Consider the following 25280-nt stretch of genomic DNA (forward strand, 5'->3'; position numbering starts at 1 on the left):
TGGCTCCACCAACACAACTAGCTCTGCAACTTGACTGAACATTTTCCTACACTCTCGCTACTTTGTGTCTACCATTACTTTGTATTTAAACTGTTTTTATTTTTGGTGGAACCAGTAAAATATGAGTCTGTGACAGTTACTTTGGTGACCGGTTTGTATCTGAGGCTTAATGTGTCAGATAAAGGTAGTCTGCTGTAATGTAAGTTATATACAGAACACCTAAGGTGGAGTGATACACATAGTTAAAAGTCCCAGTGCTGTTATACTCTATATCACCACACATGGAATGCCTCTTGTCCAATCAGATTAAGTGTTCGGAACTAACTGTTGGATACATATATTTATATGTATCTTTACATAACTACTTATGCGCGATATTGTTCAATATTTCACTTAATCATCTTAAAATGCTACACACCATGTAAAAGATGTACATGGTGTAAATTGTTTTAAATAATATTAACAATATTTTTATTACTTTAGCTGTTTATCTTAATATATAAACATTTAAAGGCATATCACATGCCACACACAGGCCAATTATAACACATTTATTACAACAAAAAAAAATTTAATTAACTGTTATTTGTAAAAAAAAAAAATTATATTAAAAAAGTCTAGTATTTAAGAGAAATCTTATTATTAAATAAAGTTAAAATATATTATTTCTCTTGTAGTATGTTAAGTTGAAGCTTGTTGGCTGAAAAAAGTGACACAATTCCAATCACATGTTCTCATAGCTGAAGAAAAAGTGTCATATTCAGCTGACACAGGTGAGCTAAATGCAGACACACGTATTTTATATACTTACAAACCGATTTTCTTTTAGCTTGTAAGTATCTTACTATCGCTCTTGCAGTATTGATCCACCAATCCCTAGACTGCACGACGACTGTTTGAGGCCTCTTTACTCTGCCTGAAAACGCTAACCAAACATATTTCTGCGCCCTATAAGAGTTGGATGTCTGACTATAGAGAGGACCAATGGGAAAATAGCCACCAACTAATATTATAGCAGAGTAGTTTATGTTCCTTACAAGGTGCTGTCTGGAAACACAGAGGCTACCTGCCTACTTGTAGTAAGCTAACTTAATAGTACAGCACCCCGCCTTGATTTATGTTGCATTTTATCTCTAGCTGTTAATGCTGACATGCAGGACACTACAGACTGTGGAGTCTGTATTATTTTATTGTTTATGAATCTTATCAGAAGCTAGCTGCTATATCACTGCTACTCCCGGTGAACAAATGTAAAATTATATTTTAATTTGTCTTTTGATTGTATCTGACACTTTCCCTGTGATTAAAGAAGTCATATTAATCTATTTATTAGATAACTCTGTAGGGAGGCACCATAACCTTACAAACTTGGACTTTTAATGTTTAGTTTGCCAGAACTTGAAGTTAATACGTTGCCCATTTCTAAAGTTAACTCTGAACAACTTGTGTTGTTTTGGTTTCCTGTTAACTTCTTCAAGGATTTTTATTGTCATTCCAGGTACATAATAATGCATGAAAGGGAAATTAGGTACTGAGGTCCTGGTTTAAAAGTAAGCAATAATAAAAACTTAATTTGGTTTTGGAGATTTGGTGCAAAAACAAATATATAGCCTAGATGTGGGGGGAAATGGAAGCAAGTAGACAGCAGTAATCCTTTTGTCAAGAAAAAGTACAACATATCTTTTTTTTAAAGTTTAAAGGGGATATTTTAAACACTTTCACCTGGATCTCGTTCGCTTTAACTGATCTTAATATGAGGTAGAAACTGTTATCATCTCTTTTTATGATTGACTATAAATATTTCAAGTATATGCAACAGGGAAATGACCTTTGACACCATGAGCCGGATAATTTAATCGGTTTAATCCAAGATTTTAGCAGACGTTGTTTCACCCACTCACTGTTTAACTTGACCCTCCATGCCAAGTGTTTTTCTTTCCATAATTTTGACCCAGTTTTGATGCCATAGTTGTTTAATCCAAGACGAGAGCGAGCTCATTGGACAGGCTGACCTCAGCTGACAAAGGGACTGGAGGGAGACACTGCATTGTTTTCACATCGATGACGTATCCCCTGCTCTGTGTAGTAGTCGGTTTTGACTCATCAGGCCCGTGCGCTAAGCTTCCTGTCTGCTGTCGTGAAGCAAGCTTATCAGCAGCAGCAGCAGCTGAGCACAGTGAGGTTGCTAAATGGCTTGTTGGGTGGTTTGTTTGTGGCGGGCAAACAGAGCGCGCTCAAATTGAGTTCTTGTTTTTAGTTGCACTTAATGCATGGATGAAGTTTTAACCAAAATTTCACCTGCAGCCGACTTTTTAAAACTTCTGGCCTCCTCATGATGATACTCTAAACTCTGCAGTGTCTTTATGAATAGTTTGAAGAATGAGTTTTGTCAGCTGCTCTCTCTCTCTTTTTAAATTCTCCTGTGCGCTTGAGCAAGAGCGATGAATCGAGTATTGAAAAGCTTTGAAAATCCACATTGATGTAACCTTGTTGTGTCCTTGGGGAATGTGTGCATAATGCAAACATACTATTGTTGTATTAACTCTCAGTGAGGGAAGCACGATGCAGGAAAGTAGATACAGTCATTTAAAGGAGCGTAAATAGATGTATGAATAATGAAAAGTGCAAGTGGACATGGAGCCGTAATGGAACATACTGTGCAGCATGTACTGCATGTTCTTTATGGCCCACTTCATCCTCCTGGACATACGCCTCATAGTTTCCATCTTTCATCATGTCCTTGTACTTGTATTTGAATTACAATGCACGTTATCTTCCATGTTTTTACATGTTTTTAGATGAAATTCCATGAACACTTTGAAATTGAAATAAGTCTGCAAATCGTGCATTAGTGTTTTGGCATATTGTGATGTAATTTCTTAGAGTAGCTTCAAATCTTTTGCATCTCTCAACTCTTTAAAACCTAAGCTGAGAGGTTATGTAAGTCAATACACCATAATGATTTATGAAAGTATTGAAAATGTGTCAGAAAAAAAGGAAAAGTTCTAAAGTCAGATTCATCAGATTTTGCAAAAGAAACACAAAATGAAACATTTCTGAATAAAGAAACAAATTATTTATTAGCACTCGAGAAGTTTGAACTCTCAAAATGTTGTTTTTTAAAATATCCTCATCTTTATGAGCAGAGTGAAAAGACGTTTCAATAGTTTCATCTGCAGTAGAAGAACAGTGCTCACGCTGTGATGTCATTTCTTAGGGTACCTTCAAATGCTTCATCCCAAAGATAAGACAGAACTTTATGGATCCACAGAGGGGACATTTGGTCCAATCTGTATGAGCTAAGTTATGTAAGATTTTTTAAGTTATGTTCTTGCTTTTATGATTTTCTTTTCAGAACATTCTAAACAGAAATATGCACAGAACAATCTTTCTCACCTCATCTAGCACTGTATTTAATGTAGTGTGGTGATATCATCAACAAACATACAATATGAAGATGCAAAAGATGTAAGCCTCCGCTTTCTGTTGCAGAAAGAATGAAGGCTCTTGCTGTTTTTATGTTTGATTTATTTTGTACCAGGATGATGTAAAAGAGGAATCTCTGCAGGCGCATGTTATGCCATTTCTACCACACATTATGTTACATAATGACGTCAACAGACATACAACATGATGGCACAAAAGACAGAACTCTTAGCCTTTGGCTGCAGGAAGAATAAAGGCTGGAGCCTTTCTAGTTTATATTTTAGTCTGATTTAAACAGGACGGAGTCAAGAACATTCCCTCTGCAGCCGCCTGCAGGAGGTCTGCTTTCAAAGGGTTAAAAATGTACACAAAGCGATTTCACAACCCGCTGAATACTCTCCTCCTCTCTCCTCCCTGGATTTTCTTTGTATGGACATGAATGGAAGACGGTTGAATCTGTGTCTTATGTCTCAGGAAGGCGAACCTCTGTAGGAATGTGGTCCGGCCGGCCTGTTAGGTCACGCTCGGAGCCGCTCCTCTCCTCTGCAGCAGAGTCTGAACTGTACAGGCTCGACTCTTCCTGCTGCTGTGCTGTGTCTGTGTGATGTCCGAGCAGCTGTCATTCAGGATTAGACCTCAGCTGAGTGATCATTGATTATCAATTGATTGACTTAGTAAAGCTGATTGGCTTCGTTAGTGACAGGTTAAAGCTCTAATAAGTTTGTTTTCTGTTATCTTGGTATTAAAAGTCACCTGATTATTATTTAATTATCAGTTAATCAAATGAATCTTTGAATTGTCAAAAATAAAAGATTCGGCCTTTTCCTTTATTTCATAGGACGGTGGATAGAGTTGGAAATATGAAGAGAGAGAGGGGATGATGTGCAGCAGATGCCCGGGGGTCGGGGGTCGAACCCGGGGCCGCTGCATCGAGGACTGAGCCTCCGTGCATGAGACACATGATTGTCCTGCTGATCAATCATTAGGCTTATTATTTGAGCATTCAGAGAAACTTCTAGCACTTAAACTGGGTAAATGGTTAGCCTAATTTGTTTGGGTTTAAAGTTAGCTTAGTGGCACGGAGCAGTGAAGTCTATTCACTTTAACTTAGCACAGAAAAACATGGAATATTGTGATACTGTTGTGATTTATGTCACCGTGTCGTAGAGAGCAGCGCAGATCTTTTTCAGGCCCGATGACTGAGGCTGAGTCGAGTTACGCCCCGTACAGTCACAGCAGTGAGCTCCATCAGCCCTCCAGTTATGGGGAAATCCCTGCTCCGTAGAGTATCTGCTTCCAGAAGTATCCGTCAGCAGCCAGAATCTGACACCGGGAGAAGGTTGAAGGTGACTCAGGGTGTAAGGTGGCTCTGTGTGGGTGCAGACTGAAACGTGGACCCACAAACGAGTTCCCGTGTTTCTAAAGGAAGAGATTTCACCATGATAGATAGATGGATACATACATGCCGTCTTTCTCTCTTTCTCACTTACTAACTTTGTTAATCCTTTACAGAAATTACTTTTTAACAGCGCCTAGGGCTGGGCGATATGGCCAAAATCCTGTTTCACGATAAAGGATTTTTCATATCTCGATAAGGATAAATATCACGATATATCATGTTATCTTGTAATTTAAATAATTAGTCTGCATGAAATAACCACTTGGTAAAGCCTATTTTTGGATCATCCTGTTTGAATTAAATACTTGACAAATAAAAAGTACCAAGTTTCCGTTTTCACTTGGGCTGAGCCCGAGTCCTTTTCTGCGTGATGTGTGTCCGCCCTCTCCATGTTAATAAACGGCGCCTCCCTCTATGGTTTTCTCCAGGTTCACTCCCACGTGCGGGGATTAGAACGCCAAGCGGTGTCAAAATGAGGTAGAAACAGCCTTAAAGCAGTTCAGCTGCTGGTTTTGTGACATCACCATAGAGACGATATAGAAAAACACATGCGATAAACATTTTCATATCGTTTTGACAATATATATCGTCGTATTGTGCAGCCCTAACAGCACCTAAAATCACAGTCAAGACAGCACAAATATCGCTGATATAACATTTATAATCTCATAAAAAACGGAGACAAAAATACTAAAATAAGTTTCTATAAACGCACTGATAATGTACAAATGAGACAATAAAAGATGTCAGTGCAAAAGTGATTTTTCTCCACGTTGGAGACGACCACAGTGAGCTCTGGAGCAGCCTAGAATTATCCTTCCTCAGTTACATGACTTGTTACTGTGATCTCATGTTTTCTAATGGCAAAGCCTGAGGAGTATTTAGCTCAATGGTGCAGCAATAAGCAGTACCACACAGCAGTACCACACAGCAGTACCGCACAGCAGTACCACACAGCAGTACTACACAGCAGTACCACACAGCAGTACCACACAGCAGTACCACACAGCAGTACCACACAGCAGTACATACTGTGGCATGCAGAAATGGGTGTCACCGTCATTCCTCAGTCGTTCTCTCTACGTCCGCCCCCAAGCTGCAGTTATTTTTGTTTCCCTCTTCAGCGTGTGCTTCAGAGTGGGAAAGTACAGAAAGAACAGATTACATGCTTCCTCACTAAGAACACATGCAGTTTTCTCAGTGTTGTTGCTCGCAGGCATCGACATGGAAACTTTAAGTTCGATGAACTGTTTAAATTGAGCCGTTCATATGGAAGTTAAAGATGTACAACTGCTCACATCCTTTCTCACATAACCCCCAAAATGTCCCCATCCTCAGCCACAGGATTGAGACACACTGCGGTGGTATTTAAACTGTTATATTTCTCAGCATAGTATGTTTATATTTATTATATTTAAAGTATATTGTAGTATAAATTTGTAGTGTATATTCCATAGATATTACACAGATTTAGATTTTATTAAATCTATTCTAGGATGTTTTTATAGTGTGCAATCCAGGGTGTTCAAAGGTTCTTATTTTCTGTCGGATTTTCAACCCAAAGCTGCCGCGAGCAAGAGAGAGAGCAGCTGTGGTCGAGCGACATAAGCCTGTTTTACACTGTGGTTCCGCCTCAGCTCCGTAACGAAGCTCCGCCGTCGAGCAGCCTTTGCCATTTTACATTGGACCAAGCAACACCGGCCTAAAGCCGCCTCAGTGTGTGTTTTTAAATGGCATTCTGGTGTTGCGAAAGCAAAACGTGCGTCTGGTGGAAACAAACGTGCGTGCTTCAAATGCACACACAACGCTGTTCCGCCCTGCTGGCTCCGCTGTTTGCACAGACGCCGTTTCGCCTCCGTTACTTCCTCCGATGCCGGTTCAGAGGCGACTTCGCCCCACCATTCCGCCTCTGTGCGTTTTACATGGAAGACGGAACGTAACAGAGGCGTGATAATCCTGTCTTGAATTGTCAGATAAGACATTATTCTCTGATTGCTTTGCCGTGTGTCTGTCTGCTCCGCCCTCCGTCACACCTGGAGCTCTGACACAGCAACGACACAGCGGACTGTTCTCATTCACAGAACGACACATGAAGATGTTTTGTGAAGTTCCTTTAACTCCTCATAAAGATGCAAACATCACAGACGGCAGCGAGCAGAGAGACACACAGATGTTTTGGACTGCTGGCTGAGCTCCAGACCTCTGCCCAGCGATGGACGTCCAGAAATGTCCCAAACACAGCAGAATAATGGGAACAACAGAAACTCAGCTGAAGGGCAGATCCTCCGCAGACAGCAGCTCACACTTCTCCTGGATGATGATTGAGAGGGAAGATTTGAATATGGAAGATCCTGCTCATTAAGTCTTTCATAACTATTAACAGTCAACTGAGCTGGTGTGATTAGTGACAGTTTCTGTACCAGCACTGTGTGAAGGTGGGAAACTAAAAACAAAAGAATCACCTGATTTTGTTCCCAGGACTTCTATTTTTGTTGCCGTGGTAACGAAACACTTATCGAGCATCGTGCAATTTCTGGATAACCTCCCAGTATGACACGATAAATTATCAATATTTAAAGCTCTACAAGCACCACGAAGGCAGTCATGAGTGTATATGAAATATTCCCTGTACAGATAATATCGTTTGGTTTTTAAAAGCGCTCGTGTGTTTCCTGTGAGCGAGTCTGAAGGGACCCTTGTTTATTAACCGAAGTCTGGTCCTCTGAGCTTTAACTCCACTGTCCCTGTTGGTCACACATAAGAGCCTTTCTCCGCGCTGCCGGCCTGTTAATTCACACTTACAGCCTTCATCTGTCTGCGTGGGTGTGCGCGACAGCTGCCCGGTTGTGCCACAAAGTTGCCTGCTTCCCCCAGTTTTACAGTAAGTCTGAGGTCACCCGTCTGTCAGAGCCGTAAATTGGTTTACTCACCAGATCAAATGGTGAAAATGGAAATGTTGTTTTCCCCCGTTCTGGTGGCAAGGCGGTGTTTTCCTGCTTTCAAATACATTTCTAAGAGCTCTTTACACATAAATATTATATCTTGATTTAATTCTATATATTGCAGCTGGGTTCTTTGTGGATGTGGCTGTGAGTCTGTGTGCATTTTCTGCTGTTTTACACTGGCGTCATGTATAAATCTTACCTGTGGATTGAGCTTGGCACCTTTTTCTTTGCATTTTGTAAAAACAAAAGTCAGACTGCTTATTTTAAAGTTTAATGCTCGCATTCTGCACCTTTTTTGCTTCGTATAAATATATATATGTTGGTGTGCCCTTTTGGTTTTGGAACAGCTCCTAATGAAGCACAGTGTCCCTGGTGAACTCTTCTTCTTTTACTGGGTTTGTTTCAGATGCTCTCTGATAGTCGACATCAGGGCTGGGCAAATTGGACAAAAAAATCCAATTTGTTGACACCAACAGCGATTTAAAAATGTAATTGATTTCTTCCCTCATTCTGTTACGTGTCTCTGTTTGAGATGCTGTGTTGCTGCTTTTAGTTGCCACAGACTGGCTGCACGATATTGGAAAAAACTGACATTGCAATAACTTTTTGTTCCGCCATATTTATTGCAATTGTAAAAAATATAGGAAATAATACCTGATAAACGCAGTGCGTTTTCATGTCAATGTAAACAGTAAACAATCACACTTGGTGTTATTATTTGGGACTTTTTAGTCTATTTTCCTCCAACAAAACAAAACAAAACAAAACAAAACCCCCTGCTACTTTGAACACACTTGGGTCAGAGACTGCGACGTTAGAGACGTCTAACGGTGTTCCAGTGTACCGTATGTTTAATCAGCGTGACCAGCTAGGTGACTGTAAGTTTATAAAACAAAAGCTCACCGTCTCCTGCTTCCTGTCGGCACACACATCCCTGCACCCTGTGTGTGCTGCAGGTGTAGCCGCTAAGAGTAAACACTCTGCGGCAGGTCCGCTCCGTGAACGCTCACGGTATTACGGTACTCACGATATTCTTACTTATAAGCCGCCTCATGTGACGAAGCATCTGCCTCGATCATCCCGCCGACATGATCTCTGACGGCAGCAGCGTCGCATGCTTGTTTACAGTTTACAGGCAGCTGACACAGACTCTGCAGCTCAGCGTCAGTTCACTCTGCACTGATATCACACAGACTTTGTTCTAGATTACTGATGGAAGAAACTGGTGAGTTTTCGTTTTGCATCGAGCAACAATAAAGTCACAGCTTGACGTGTTTAACTTGATTTGCTTCACTATCACACGTCCTGCAATGTGACTGTTGCAGATGCTACGAAATCTTTTTTGGGAACAAACTATTCACTCTTTTAGTGCTTGAGGATGCCGCCATTTTGGAAATGTCTCCCTGTCCAACAAGAACTATGAACCATGGGAGCTCAGGGAAGTGTTGGTGGCTCCATACAATAATTCCCCCCCAAAAGTGAAAATCATTTCCCTTCTTTAAATGTTGTTCTGAACCATAAATTCAAATTTATGATGATCATATTTAGCCAGAAACCGCTCAGCTCTGCAGTTAGAAAGCCTTTGTTGAATGAGTCTTCTTCGCTCTGCAGGTTGTGAAGCTGCTCTGAGTGTATTATTCAGCCTGGTTCTGCCGGGACCACACCTTTCAGTCACAAGATGTATCAGTCAGAGAAAATGCTGATGTTGCAAACCGAGCTCTTTGCCTGCATACTGTATGTGTGCGTGTCTGCATGTACTCCTAGGCCTTATGTAATATTAATGCAGCAACATGGGATGCTGCACCCCTGTCCTCAAGAAGCCCAGCATGCTGCCTTTGTTTGCACCCCTGTAAGGTAGCACCGCGGTGTCAACCTGACGTGACGGCGGAGTGTAAAATGACGCTCAAGTGGAAACTCGTGATGAGACGAGAAAAGCAAATAAGTGTGTCTGTGAAGGTTTAGGAGATGAGAGAAGATCTATTTTTGACTGTCTGACATCTTTGTCAGTGTGAGGATTTTATTGTGTCTGATGGGCATTGTGCAAAGTCACAGAAATCTTTTAAAATCCCAGTTTGAGCAGGTAACTGCCCGGCCTGGCCACGGGCAGAGTGGATCGATGTGTCTGCATTGGAAGGAGTGAGCTCCAGCTCCTCAGTTTATCATAATGTGACTCACTGCTTGTGTAGCGAAATGGAGCAGTGGATTAAGCTAAGCACTTTGATTGATACTCACCGACTGTCAGCCAGGAGACACTGTAATACCTGTACATAGTCAGCGTGTAGTGTTTTCAAGACAGTAGCAGCTGTGTGAAGACTTTTTTTTTGCCCTTCTTATCTTGAGCAGAGAAGAACAAGAGCCGGGTGGATGTGAAAGTGGAGGTTTGAGGTACCTAAACCAGGCAGTAACCCCCGTGGTTGAGGAATGAAGCCAACACTGTAGAGCAAACAACTGCAGTTCCTCTGGTGTCCACTTGAGGCTGTCTCCAGCAGTGAGTCAGTCCCCATAGAGCCCCATGTTAAACTTTACAGCAGAAATAAACATGTTTACAGCCTGGTACAAAAAACAGTTTGGGTCTCTATAGCTCATTTCTCTCTTCATGACAACTGTACGGGGAGAATCTTTATACAGCTCACCTGTTTACATTATATTAAGGCTTAAAATGATGCAGCATTAGGGGCGGGGCCTCTTTGAGTGACAGGTAGGAGCTGCTAGGTGTCACTTCAGCTAATTCAGTCACTGAACGTAACCTCCAAGAAGTCTGTGCTCTAGTTTTGGTGATGTATTTTATTTCATGGTAACAGGCTTTGAATATTCTCGACTAAAATGCTTTTATGAGTTATTTGAGCCATAAAAAGTGTCCGTTTGATCTGTGGTGTGTTGTCTCTGAATAAACACGCTGCTGTAGCTACGTTACAGCACCTCTGTCTTGCTTCACTTGTTTTGCTGCCTTTTCCCCCCTCTTGCTACGAGTGTAATGGCATGTTAGGAATGCACTTTGCTAGTCATCGGGTCGGCCATCATGGTCCTCCTTGGTTTGCGGTAGCTGTGAGAGTAAACCCAGTGTCCTTTGGAAAGAAAAAGGATGTTTGCATCGTAAATGTGGGATTTACACCAGCCCCCCTTTTCCTTCTTCAGCTTTGGCATGTGTGACCATTTTGTTTGTGAGGAAGCCCCGAGGTTGTACGAGTGAGTGTAAGTGAATTTCTTCTACAAATGGAGTGAGCTCAGTCTTGCTGCTCAGATGTACTGGAGTTCTCACAGTGTTCACTCTGTGTGGATTAAATGGCCTCATTGTGCTGTCGATGTCTTAGGCGATGACGCAGAGCAAGTCTGGAAGAAAGCATGTCTGGAATCCACAAATCTCAGACGTTAAAGGCCGTCTCTAAATATAAATAGTGGTGAGATCGCTCATAGTCATGATACATTCACTGACTGATGAAATTAAGTTGAAAAGGAGATGTCGGATTGTTTTCTCTCGCTCCTATCGTCTGTGTTATCAACTGCCAAAATGAAATGCAAAGACTGGAAGACATTAAACTCTTTCTTTGCTTAGATTTAAACTGATATCAACTTAAATGGTGCTGTAAAGGATCATAAAGTAATTATATCTTCTTTAATACTATTTAAATTGTATCTATATCTATTTGTTTAACGTGCTGCTGTCTTTAAATGCGTCTTAAATCTTGATTCAGTGTCACTCAAAGCTTCTGTCTGTCCATTTTTTCTTCTTTTAGAGTAGAAATTTTATGCTCAAACTACATTTACCTACATGCCAAAGTAGGAGGCATTGTGACCCACCTTAACCTACCAAAACTTAGCCAATTTCTGATGTTTATTTTCCTCCCTTGCTGTCTCTTCTGCCTCATTTCCTGCCTCTGAAAAGCTCTCGTTGGGCGCCCCATGCTCCATGTCTCTCACTCAGACAGACTGAGGAGCCCTTATCCAGCAGCCCAATAATGCAGGCAGTGTGAGGCCGGGAATTAAATGCTTCCTGTGTCTCTTTATGGCCCGAGTTGACTCACTGCATTCCTCCCAAGGTTAATGTTTGATGGAGGAGAGATGGCGAGCCAGAGATTCACAGAGCTGCACTCTTCTCTATCTCTGGCACCGCAGGACGCCAGGGGTCTCAGGGCCAGAGCTTCATGTGGATAAGGAAGTGAAAGATCGCTCGCTGTATCAGTCAGCGCAGAGTCATCCACAGTGAAAAATAAGATGCTGAAAAATGAAGCAAAATCTGCAGTTCCTCTGGTGTCCACTTGAGGCTGTCTCCAGCAGTGAGTCAGTCCCCATAGAGCCCCATGTTAAACTTTACAGCAGAAATAAACATGTTTACAGCCTGGTACAAAAAACAGTTTGGGTCTCTATAGCTCATTTCTCTCTTCATGACAACTGTACGGGGAGAATCTTTATACAACTCACCTGTTTACATTATATTAAGGCTTAAAGTGATGCAGCATTAGGGGCGTGGCCTCTTTGAGTGACAGACGGGAGCTGCTAGCTGTCTGCTAGGTGTCCCCTCAGCTAATTCACTGAACGTAACCTCTGGGCCGTGTTTGTGCTGTTGGAGATTTTTTCATCCAAATATCTGACAAATTTATTTCTTAAATATGTTCTGTATAATTATTATGTTAAATATTTATCTTGCTGTGTGGGTGAATTTACTAACCGCCCGTCTAAGAAGTCAAGACGCAGGCTTTAAACGAGTGTGTTTCTACTATTATTTTATGTTGGCACTAAATAGCAGCTATCTGTGTCTGTGCTCACCTCACCTGGCTTGTGAGCTCGTTCAGTGTTTGTCGTACACTGATTCACAGTGAGGTGAACAACAGGGTACCTGGTTCGTTTTGTTCACATGTAGAACAAGAAACGACTCCCCGACGTTCCACAAGCTCCCTTAGCTTCTTTAGTTTGATAAATATACCATCACTGTCAACAACAAGTATAATCTCATTCTGTGGGAAACACAGACATCTAATTAGCCAGTGAATGAATATGCCTTGATTATTGAGTGTATGACTGTATAGCTTTGATAACTTAACCCCTCGCTGCTCTCCAGCTCCAGCCTCTCATCTGTTCCGCTCCGGAAAAACAAGAGACCACTGCAAAAATCTGTTTTCTCTGGTTCTGCTATTTACAGGTTTGTGTTTGTGTCAAATGAACATTTGTTTTATTGTAAACAACATTTCTCCTTCTTCCAAATCAAATATTGGTCTTTAATTTGCAGAAAATGACGACTGGTTAAGAAAACAAATGTTTTTCAGAGCTTCAATAATGCAAAGAAAACAAGTTCATGTTGAAACAACAGAATAAAATATTTGAACTCGGGAAGAGTTCACAGATCAATATCTGGTGGAATAACCTGTTTTTTAATCACAGCGTTCATGCGTCTCTGCACGCTCTCCTCCAGTCTCTCACAGGGCTGCTGGGTGACGTTAGGCTGCTCTTGCAGCAGCTCGGCTTTGTTTGATGGCTCGTGACCGTCCATCTTCCTCTTGATCACATTCAGGAGGTTTTCAATGGTTCACATCTGGATTGTGCTGCCCAATACATGTAGAGAGAGACGCTGATTTAAGCAACATTTGGAGTGGTCTCTTAATTTCTCCGGAGCTGTATATGGTCCCTTCTGTCTCCCAAAAACCAACGTGGCGTGATAAAATGCCTTACTCGAGGCTTCAACTTGCAGTCCAGCGCTGTCAGGCTGTTCTTACGCTGTGTTATTGTTAAAGATGTGCATGTAGTATTGTTGAAATAAGTTTTTTCGTTGTATTTTTGTTTAGTTTTTTGTTTGTTCTGTGTTGTCCGTATGGTAGCCACAAAGATCCACTGTTTTCATCTGGAAATCACAGATGCCTTAAATAGAAAATAGCTGTACAATTAGCCTAATGAGATATTTGATTTTGGTTGCATGTGAGGCCCGAGGCAGCACTGCTCCTCACTGATATTTAGATTGGAGCCACTTTAGTGAGAGTAAAGTTATTACATGAGCCGCGCAGTCTGACCCAATAAAAACAGTGATCATTTTCCATATGCAATACTTTCCCAGTGCTTGTTTGTGCCCCTGGTACGAGCCTCTTCTTCCTATCCTACAGAGCACAGAGCAAAGAATGAAAGCTCACCTCACTTCTTCTCCTCCTGTGAAAGCTAAAATGTAAATCCACCCACTTTAACAAATCAATATTTAAAAAAACAAAGATCGTTTAAGAAATATGTACCTGTTTGGATTGCTTCCCTCCTCTTGCCTCGTCTCACTCTTCTTGCTGGTATTTTCTGCATTTTACGGTCACTTGCAGGAGAGGCCTTTCTGTCTTGTTTTGTCTTTCTGTTTCAGCTCTCTGTGATATTTGCTCAAGGATGAGGAGAGTCAGATGCATGCTAAATGATGCTATCAAACCTGACTGCATTAGTATAGATCCAGCTGAGGGTTAGAAGCACATAAACGAGGGCGAAAGAGGAATCGAAGACTGTGTAGACGTAATGGGAAGAGTGATGTGTGTGCTGCAGACTGCTAGCGAGTGCTAGTGCTAGCTAAAGTAGCTGTTTACACTGTAGCACCATAAATCCTGAGGGCACTGGAACTCTTGCAGGCAGGTTGTTTTGGGTCCCTCTGCGGAGAGCTGAGGAGGCTGAGGATGCTGTTATTAATACGAGGCAGATTGAAGCGCTGTCATGACTCATTGTTGCAGGCAGCAGCAGCAGCAGCAGCGCTACTTGCGATCCGTGTGAAACTGTGATCCAGCCCACTCAAACTCGCACCATCCTCTGCATGTAGAGTGAAACGCAGGGAAACGAGTCAATATTCAGTCCCTGTGAGATTTTAATGTGCTTTTATAGGATTGAATCATCCTCAAGAGAAAACTGGAATTAGCTTTTTTTTTAGTTTGACAGGAGCTGTTTGGCTTTTCTCCGTCTTTGTTTGCGGTGGATCTGCTGGCCTGCTGCAGCTCTCCTGTGCCAACACTTAACTCTCTTAGATACTGTTTGCCATTTGTGTTAATCCAAAGTTAGATTTAAACAGTGCAATCCAATCATTCTGTTATACTCTGCTAACTACAGAGTGACACTTTAATTAAATTCTTATGCTCATTGTTTTGGAGCTGATTTTTATCAACTAAGATGGACGCTAAAGGAGAGTGAGATTTTGTTAAAGTCCTGAAATGGGAACAACAGCGCGCTTATCCCTCTGTCTGTAAACAACGCAGCCTTTAGAGACTTTAGAGCCGTCTGGCAGCCTTCACCCGGCTGTAACCCCTAAAATACTGGACCAACTATGTGGACAATCTTTGCAGTGTTTGGTTTTGGTTTCTTGTTGCTCCTTAGACAATACATATGTAGTGGAAGCAGAACAAAATGACAACTTGAAAATGAAAATAAACTGCTCTTTCTTTACCACAAACCAAATTTAACAAGAATTTTGAGACATTTATGGCCATACTACCCAACAAAGTTATAAAAATATGTGGGGAAAACGGGATGCAACCTTTGCAGTAACAATATTGGTTAAAAGTTGGGCCGCACGTTTAACCACCACGATTGCGATGTGCGCGTGTGCAATAGTCACATCGCAGGACGTGCAATAGTGATGCAAATTAAACACGTCAAGCTGTGACTTTTATTGTTGCTCGGTGCAAAACCAAAGCTCACCAGTTTCTCGTTGTACCTGTGCAGGAGAAAGTCCGTCTGATATCACATTAGTGCAAGTCTTCATGAGAGCACAGAGTGAAGTGACGCTGTGCTGCAGAGTCTGTGTGTCACCTGTCTGTGCGCTGTAAACAAACATGCGGCTTATAAGTGAGTTCCCATTATTTACGGCACCTCACTCGGGTGCTGGTTAAAGGAGAAGCTCAGTATTTTTAAACCTGGGCCCTGTTTTTACAAATATGGGTGTCGGAATGACTCGATACAGCCGCAGTGGCTGCAACATAATCCCCTGGGGCAATTGCGTCCACTAAAAGTGCCTGTTTTTGCCACTGACAGGCTCAGATTGTTACTCCAGGTGCCTGACAACGAGAAGTCTTGCGCTGAAATCCCGCTGCTTTTAGCGGCTACACCTGCAGCGCGCACACGGCGTGAGAATGCGTGCCGACAGGAAGTAGGAGACGGTGCTTTCGTTTGCAAAAGTTACGCTCTACAGTCTGGTTAAACATACATTTGAACACCATCAGAAATTGTGGATGACATATGGTATAAGAAACATAAGTGCAGCCCACAAGTCTGTTTGTATTTATTTTATCGCTCCACCTGACCTCCCTCTACTTCTTCATGTGGGTGCCAGAGAGTAAAAGTCGCAATAAACATCGCAGAGCAAAAAGTCAGTTTTTTCCAACATCGTGCTGCCCGAGTTAAAAGGTTAAAAAACACCTCAGTGGCTGCACTCAAGCTAACAAGTGCTAAAGCTAGCTGGTTCAAGCTAATTCATGCACTTATCCCTCAATTTGTCTTATAAACACGATGCTTCAGCTTCTTAGTAATTGTTATAACTGAGTTGCTGAATGTGTGGAGAAACAGCAATGCTGCAATGCTTCCACGTTAATGCAGTTATCTTGAATCAATGACTCAATTAAAGCTCCATATTCTCACACGCCCTTCTGTGTTTTTTTTAAGTGAGTAAGATAGTGGACCTCATCAGAACCACTTAGCTTGACTGTGAGATGTTTTCTTTGCAGCTCACTTGGCAGAAGAAAGGAGCTGATGGGTTGGCACAAAGAACACAGGATTTTATTTATTTATACATTTATTCGCTCTGTAACGAGGATTTGTTTTCGTGATGGATTGTGAATCGAATTGTAAGGTTGCTAAAAAATTCCCTCCATTTATAAAAACACAAGATAAAGTAGAGCTGCTGAACGCTAACTAGCCTAGCTGCAGTGACCTGATTGAGTACTACAGGAGAGTATGATTTTGTGGCTGGAATATGTTGTGATGATTACAGTCCTCTAATATCTGATCCCGCTGTAAGATCCCTCTGCGTCATTTATCTGCTGCAGCTCATGCACTCTTTGCTTCACTGTGAGCTTGTCTCTACTACTCTCATTAGCCGGCATGTGCACGCGTGTGCATGCATGCGTGTGTGTGTGTGTGTGTGTGTGTGTGTGTGTGAGTGTGTGAGTGTGTGAGTGTGTGAGTGTGTGAGTGTGTGAGTGTGTGAGTGAGTGAGTGAGTGAGTGAGTGAGTGAGTGAGTGAGTGAGTGAGTGAGTGTGTGTGTGTGGTACCCAGCGATGTAATGTAACGTAGTGCTGACTCAGACTGACTGCGTCAACAGCTGCTGCCTGTTACTGAAGAGAGACAGCGGTGTGCAGAGGGAGAGGGTTTCAGAGGAGGGAGGGGGGAAGTTCGTGTGTGGGGGAGTGAGTAGGTTAGATTAAAATAGAATAGTACAGATTGGCTTTTTTATTTCCCATCATGCCACACATATTGATTTGATTCATGCTATTTCAGTCCTGACAGGAGTAGCTGTTCTCAGATGTTTTCTCATGAAGGCTCTTTGAAGCAAATCTTTTATTGCTTCCTAGCTCAAATCAAAGACGCTAAAACACCGGAAACTTTGTCTCTATTATTAAATTCAACTACAGTTAATTTATCACTACTATAAAATGTGAAATGACACTCCTATTTCTGTGTTTTCAGGCCCAAATCGCCTTCCTGCAGGGGGAGAGGAAAGGCCAGGAGAACTTGAAGAAAGACCTTGTGAGGAGGATCAAAATGTTGGAGTACGCGCTGAAGCAAGAGAGGTGAGTGCCCTACCGCCCACTGCTGCTTCAGCCCACCCACAACACACACAAACACCTCAGCTGGTCTGCAGTGTTTCCAGGTTTTTACGCTCCTAAAATACATTCCTGCCTCTGAGAAACATGGCAATGTGAGATTTGCATTGGTCAACAAATCATCTGCTGCACCTGCACAAAGCTGCCACACACAAAGAGCGTAAAAAAATAACCAGCGTAGAGTTGCAAGCTTCCTCTTGTTTATATTCTGTGCGTATCAGTCGGATGTCTCAGCTGGTGTCAGCAGAAGCAGCAACAGAGCGAGAGTGCCAGAGAGGTTCCCCCAGAGTCCAGCTGGTGTGATGTCTCAGGACGGGAGCATGTGTTGGCATGGAGGCTTTGTTTGCCGTCGGATGCTGATGACTCTGCATCCATCGTCCTCAGCAGAAGGACGAGACGGTGAAAGGGAGAAGGAGACGAGCTCACCGTCGCTGCTGTCGTCCTCCAGTAAACCAGAGGAATGACATTGTGCTCGTTCTCATGTGCACCAGCCCGTCAGCGTCACACAAAAGGTCCCTGTGGTAGCAGAGCTGTTACACTTTGCATTTCCCTTCCTCCCTGACGCATGGCTGCACCCTGAGCAGATATACATGTATGATTTCAGCACCTCTCTATTAATGTGACTTGTGAGGCTTAAAGCAGGTCATTCAAGCCGATCATCACCGCTTTACAAAAGCAGAGCACAGACCTTATTTATTTACAATATATGAACAGAAGAAGGAAAGTATTAAAATTCTTTAATACCAAAACCGGTTATTTCAGCTTCCACTCACCGTTGTGTGTGCACAGGTTTTCTGTAATGCAGGATTATCCCCGATTTTTCAGGTGTCCTCTCAACTCTGTTACCTCTAAATGAAGCTGCCGCCGTGTTTACAACCTGCCTGGTCGTCTGACAGCTCTCTAAGTCGGCCCTGTCAGACTTTAGTTGTAATAATCCAGAATGATCCGCCTAACATAAATCAAATTAATACATGGAGCTGTCATTTTGACTTCTCCCTTTTTCAGGTAGGATTAAATGCTGTGTCTGTGAAGCCAAGCGATGCAGTCGCTGTCTTTTCCCATAACTAAAACCACAGAGGGAGAAGTTAAGAGCTCTGTGGCCGACACAAAAAAGGGCCACTGGTTTTGTTCGAGTGCAAAGGAATAAGAAGTAAAGGAAAACAGATGCGTAACAAATGAGAGGACTGGCTGCGAGTATCTGTAGGCTTAAGCTCTGAGAACGTCTTGTGTTATTAATGCCCTAATACAACTGATTTAGACAGGTGTGTCCAGTGAGTGGGTTTATACAGCAGAAAGAAACCTGTGTGATGCAGGACAAAAAGCAAAGGGGTCTTGTCTCACCCTTAAGGACAGTTGGGTTACTACCAGCTGCTTATTAAAGATAAGGAAATTATTTTATTGGTTTAAAAGTGAATTTATTTCTTTGGTTTGATTTTTATGGTACAAATTGCTTCCAAAGCAACGATAAACTCTGTAGACTTTTTAAATGAGGTTTTCTGCCCCGTTAGCCAATCAATTATCAATCAGTTTATTTTTATGTTGCCAGATCATAACAAAAGTTTTCTCAGGACACTTTATAGAGCGTCCTCTTTGTTATGTATTTACAGAGACCCAACATTAATCCACCATGAGAGAAATATAATCACTTTCAAAAGGCAGAAACCTCGAGCAGAACGAGACTCATGGTGAACAGACATCTGCCTCGAGCGGATGGAGGGAGAGATAGAAGAAGAGATGTATACAGACAGACAGACAGACAGACAGACAGACAGACAGACAGACAGACCTGTTTCTTTCAATCACCAGTCTTTGAAAACTGCTTTCTTTATATTCGTTATTTAATTACTGCAAAAATCACTACTTTTTACTCGGATTACTTTTGTCAATAACTTATTGTTCGATTGATATTCTATTAGACACTGCATTTATTAGAACTTTACATTTATATGTGAGCTGTTATTTTTGTTTTGTATTTTATACTGGAGCAATGTGGCACTGGCATTTGTTTCAGGATTAATAAAGTCTTAAGACATGTTACTATGAACGAGCTGACGTTAAATTAACCGTACTTCTGTCCCTGGATTGATACGATTAGATGTGTTCCTGAGATCAGGTCGGATCAGAGCTGCATGCACTGCAAAGGTCTGTTCTTTAAAGCAGCAGTTTTTGATAGTTCAGTACTTTTAAATACCACGTTTTTTTTTACGTGCGATGGTACTGAAAGGTCGAGTGAAGCTTCAGACCGCTGCTCAGCGATGGACGTTCGGAAACGTCCTAAACAGCAGAAGAAGAAGAAGAATAGAAACACAGCTGAAGGGCAGATCCTCTGCAGACACAGACACTCGCTCACACTGCTCCTGGACGAGGAGTGATGATGAACAGTCTGTCACATGAGCTGTTGTGTGTTTAGTGACTCTTTCTGTAGCAGCTCTGTGTGAAGGAGGGAAATTAAAGAAGAAAATTACCTCATCTTTTGTTTCTAGGACTTCTTTTGTTGCCGCGGTAACAAAACAGGTGTTGATTGTTTTTTTTAAAAATTGTATCGAAGTTTGAAACTCTGGTATAATAACAACCCTAGTCTAATATACAGAAATAACAGACCTAAGGATGCTGTAGTGGACCAATCGGAGTCAAGTATTCAACACAGCCGTGTGACACCAAAGGTTAGAGCTCTGTCCTTCCCCCAGTCGGCTCACAGGTCACACACATCCACCACCTGTGCTCTGTGAGGATCATCATTGGCTTTGTTCAGCAGTGAATCATCCTCTGGCTGCGTGTTGTGTATATTTATCTACTTTCCTCCCGTGAGATCACCCCACACTCCGCCTCAGCAGCAACACTTAACCCACCATTACTACCACTCTCCCCCAGTTGCTTAGAAACAGGTCACGTCTCAGAGGAAAGCAATATCAGGAATGGCTTTCTGGATGTAGGAAGCTCCCAATTTAAGCAGAATTTGATTTGGAGGGAGGTGGGGGGGGGGTTCTTCCTTTGGATCACAGGAGGAAGAGAAAGTGTGCAAAGTAAAAGATGTGAGAGCAACAAGATATCAGATCATTGATGTTTATATTTACGGTTTGAAATCGATGCAGCCATGATGTTCTTCTGAGCAGATCGGAGGAGTAGAATCACCTTTAACATCCCTCACACCACAGGAACATCTGGAGAGATCATCTTTAGAGCCATCAAAACATCAGGACTTTGCTTACTTTAGTCTGAAGGGGGGAATCGGGCCCAAAATGGGCTTGATTATCTTGTAGTGTGAACCCCGCATGAAGACAACCTGAGCGTCTACACACAAGAGGAGCTTACGTCAGCAGCAGCCCAGCTTGCAGCCCCTCTGTGTCTGCAGAGCATCAGAGAAACATTGATCTTATCTCAGTTTCAGCCATCATACATTCATGTCATCAGCAAATATCGAATTGTCTCTGTGCACAACTTGCAGTGTATTGGACTCTTTTGGAGTCTATCAAGAGGAAATGACTTCTTCGTCTTAAACTTTTGTTTTTGGTTCCAGCTGCTCAAATGTGAATATTTGTTGTTTTTAAATTTTATTGTGATGGTAAATTTAAGATCTTATATCAGACAAAACAAGCTATTTGAATATATCAGCAAGGCCTCAGGGAAATAATAATGAGCTTTTTAATATTTTCTGTCAGGAAATGCACAAAAACAGTAAACTGATTCTTTCTATACGTGATAAATGCAGCTATGAAGGCATGCTCCTTTTGTTTCTCTTCATAGAAGTGACTCTGCCTCACAAGCTAACGTGTCTGTGAGAAGTAGAGCAACATGACTTTCAAAGCAGATTTTATGCATAATGAGTTTCTTAAATAGCTCCGTCTCAGACCTTTTTGATAAACCCTGTTTGCTTATTGTGTGTCTGTTTTTTCTTCTTCTTCTTCCTCCAGAGCAAAATACCACAAGTTAAAATATGGGACAGAGTTAAATCAAGGGGACATGAAGCCTCCGAGCTACGACTCTGGTAAGTCCAACAGCCGACTCCTCCTCCTCGCACTAAATCACCGTGATTGTCGAGTTCACATACCGCAAGTGACAGGACTGGTACGCATGTGAAGGCTGCGTTCATGTTGGATCTTGTTTGCCTCAATTGCTCCTTCCTCAGTGTCCTTTCATGAAAGCTGAATACGGATATACTGAACAAATATTGAGCTGCTATAGGAGTCAATGAAAGATACATGAGATCAGATAGTATAGACTGAGAGTGTTTACCAGGACGCGTGGAAAAAGAAAAGTTATTCAAAGAGATGTTTTTATTTTCCTGGGTTAAATCTTTTTATATTTCTGTCTCAGCCAAAAACAAACGGAGGTGATTGAATTAAAGTTATGGGATCAGAACATTTTAAATAACACGTTTGGATGTTACAGAAAAACAGGGACGTTTTCTGGAGACGCAGTGTTCGTGGTTTTAAAGGGACCATTTCTTTTGGAGGAAGTCGTTTAAATGAAAGCTGTCGACTGTTCGTTCTGTGGAGATACAGAGACATCGCTTCTGGAAAATTTGTGATTGTTTGCACGATTATGGCCAAAATGATAATCACGATTATTTATGAATTTCAGGGACATTTTTTATTGTACTTTCACATTTAAATAAACAGAGCAACGCTATCAGTTCCATTTTGTGCTACATTCAGACTCTGCATCAAACTAAGACTGAAAATCAGGTTCTTTACCTGAATGTGGTGCATCATGGGTAATTCCAGTGTGTTTCTGGGAGTTGGGTGGATAGCGTCTCTGTTCTGTATGTCTGTGTTGACGCTGGAGGACGGGCAGCAGCTCGTTTTTCCTCTCGGCCTTCACACACTCATCATGCTGCACTTTGTGCTGTTTTTTCAGCTGCTTCAACAAGTTAGTCGTGTTGCTTCGCGTTGTTTCATGACGTATTGTTTTTTCTTAACATCACTCGCCCTAAACCTGAAACGCCTCCAAACAAGCAATGATGACCCGTTTCTTGGGAGCGGTGTTTCGGTTTAACGAGTGCCTCGCTCTCTTCCTGTTGTAGCGTAACAACAAGCAGCGTACAAAACGTGACTGAGCGACGCCTACATGACACATTTGTACAAACAACACTTCAAAGACGTAACAGAGAAGTGTGTTTGAGATTGTAATGAAAAGAGGCATTCACGAGGACGGCTATGTATTCTCTTTTCAAACAGCTGCTGTAACCACGACAACCACAAACACATTCAGCTGAAAGTCGGCAGTTAACATGGTCACTCGTAGAACCATAACACCGGTCTCTGTTGTTTACGCTTCCGCTCTAAACTGCCGCTGCCCATCACATGACATGCCAGCCCCAAAAGTGAAGCCCACACCTCTCCATCGCCCCCTGGGGGAGCGGCTGTTAGTTGAGGAGGCGCTTGATTTCATATGCAGCAGAGTTTTCTACGGGCGGAGCATTTTAAACATCAACATCACCGTCAGTCGTGTTTATTGAATCGTGATCTGGATTAATATTCGATTAATTGTGCCGCCAGCCTTTCACCTATTTCTAAGCAGAATTTGAGCCTCTCAGGTGTGTTAATCAGCTGCTTTCCTTTTGTTTTCTGTGTGAACGTTCGCTGCAACATTTGGATTTTTGACCTCATCTTGGACATTTTTTTCTTTTTGTACCGTTTTTGGACAATTTGCAAACCCAACTGATTTATATTCAGGTTAATCTGTAATGAAAATAATTCAACAATCAACACGTCTAATCTCTGAACGCTCCCCGAGCAACATTTCAGGTCATGGAAAATAAACAGACCAAATGAGAGAAGCTGAAACTACTTTATCAAAGCTGTTGGTCTCACTTTAAAGCCTCCGTGCTTTCATTACTGCACCGCGTTTATCACCGGCATCACTCTGGTATCAGCGCTCTACCTGTCTCTCGTTAGAACATTGTCGTTTAATTGGCCTCTCATGTTCAGGTTTTCTGCCATCATTAAGTCAGATTGCGACACTTCCTCTCCTCATCTCTATTCATGAGGGCTGTTCAAAGCGCCCGGGCCCTTGAAGTGTTGATGAATGAGGGGAGGAGGAGGGGGGAGGTGTTAGGCGGAGGGGTGAGAGAAGAGCGGGACACGAGGAGTGGGAGGTGTCGCTCGTATGTTGGCGCACCTGCCCGCTCCTCACCCTCCTGAATTAGGCATGACCCACTTTTTGAGCCACCCTCGACTGTCTGCCCTGCCAAATCAACCCCTTCACACACACACACACACACACACACACACACACACACACACACACACAAACACACACCCCATCTAAATCTTATTAACACGTCTCTCTGCCCCGTTCTGAATTCCCAGCCGAATCGCGAGCAGAGTGCTGACATTGTAGAATATCAAAGTTTATTCTCATCATTGTTTGTGTTGTTAGACACATAAAGACACACGCACACACGCACACACACACACACACACACACGTTGTTGCTCTTTCTAGTATTTCATGGGACGTGGTCGGAGCAGAGACCGGACATTTTGAAGGTGTCAGAATGCGTCATTAAATATCAGATGTCTTGTTTAAGCATCACAAACAAGCTGTTGATGGTGAGATTTAAATCTCTTCTGTGTTTCTCCTGCCTGTGCTGCTGTGTACACAGTTTTAATAAGGCACTCACTGCCTACTCGGCTGTTATATTTGGATTAGGTGCTCATGTTAACAAATAACAACTCAGGTTTGAATCCAGCTTTGAACTCGCAATCTATCAAATATGATAAAGCCGATATGGTCCTATAATAAATATATCGATATCCAGCTTTATTTTCCCCATATTTCCAATATGAAAACTTTTTTCTAACATATAGATTATAGTTATTTTCCCCCGAATTTCCCTCCTGGGGATCAATAAAGGATTATCTTAGTAAACAATGCTTGGGGTGATTTCTAAATGGTTTCATCGGCCCTGTGTACTTTGCAATTCTGCCCCAGCGTCACGGCGAAGCTCCATTGTCATGCAGCCTCTGCCATTTTACATTGGACCAAGCAACGCTAGCCTAAAGCCGCCCCAGTGTGTGTTTTTACAGCGTTCCAGCGTTGCGCAAACAAAACGTGTGTGAGGTGTAAACTGCTTCACATACGAGCACACGGCACTGCTCCGCTCTGCCAGCTCCACCGTTGACACTGAGGCTGTTACGCCTCTGTTACTACCTCCAATGCCGGCTCAGAGGCGAACGACTTCGCCCCACCACTCTGCCTCCGTGTGTTTTACATAGGGGGTACAAAGGGGTTAGCATAGGGATGGGCCACGAATTTCCAGTATTCGAAAAGTCATTCATTCATAAAAAATAGAAAAGTTAATGTGACTATGATTTCATCTTAAAAATATATTTTTTCCATAGTTTCACGGCTCCTGGTTGTGATGCGGTGCTACCACCAGACGGTGGCTGTAGAGCATCTGAAAGCTGTTTGCTAATCGCTACGAAATCTTAGTCGAAAAGATCCCAGTGAACATCAAGTAGTATTTTTGCTTGAAAGCACATCTCTAGCTCGTATGTGTGTCCCAAGGAGCGTGCTCCGACTCCATAGTCTGCAGCACACGTAGCAGCTGAGCAGACGGTGGTCCCCTCTAGAATAGGTTGACAATGTCTAATGTTAAATATTCTTTTACACTAAGTTAATATTTTAGAAAGCAGCCTTCTGAGTACCTTTGCTGAGTCAGTTAGAAAAAGTCTGTGTTCATTGCAGGCCGTCATGTCTGTAATCTGTACATTTGTTCTCCCTAAAATCTGTATCGTTGTAAAC

General features: G+C 42.3%; 1 protein-coding gene across 2 annotated transcripts in view; it reads left to right on the forward strand.

Annotated features, from left to right (window-relative positions):
• The window catches only part of LOC138588174 (striatin-like), a 37561-nt gene that overhangs the window by 966 nt on the left and 11315 nt on the right, over positions 1-25280 (forward strand). For both annotated transcript variants that reach the window (XM_069658079.1, XM_069658080.1), the window contains exons 2-3: positions 17396-17499; positions 21444-21517. In XM_069658079.1, coding sequence (XP_069514180.1) covers positions 17396-17499; positions 21444-21517 — 178 coding nt within the window. The remainder of the gene's footprint in view (positions 1-17395; positions 17500-21443; positions 21518-25280) is intronic.

Source organism: Semicossyphus pulcher, unplaced genomic scaffold (genome assembly GCF_022749685.1).
Source record: "Semicossyphus pulcher isolate SPU_LCO1_2020_fin unplaced genomic scaffold, fSemPul1.0.p SCAF_12, whole genome shotgun sequence".
Lineage (NCBI taxonomy): Eukaryota > Metazoa > Chordata > Actinopteri > Labriformes > Labridae > Semicossyphus > Semicossyphus pulcher.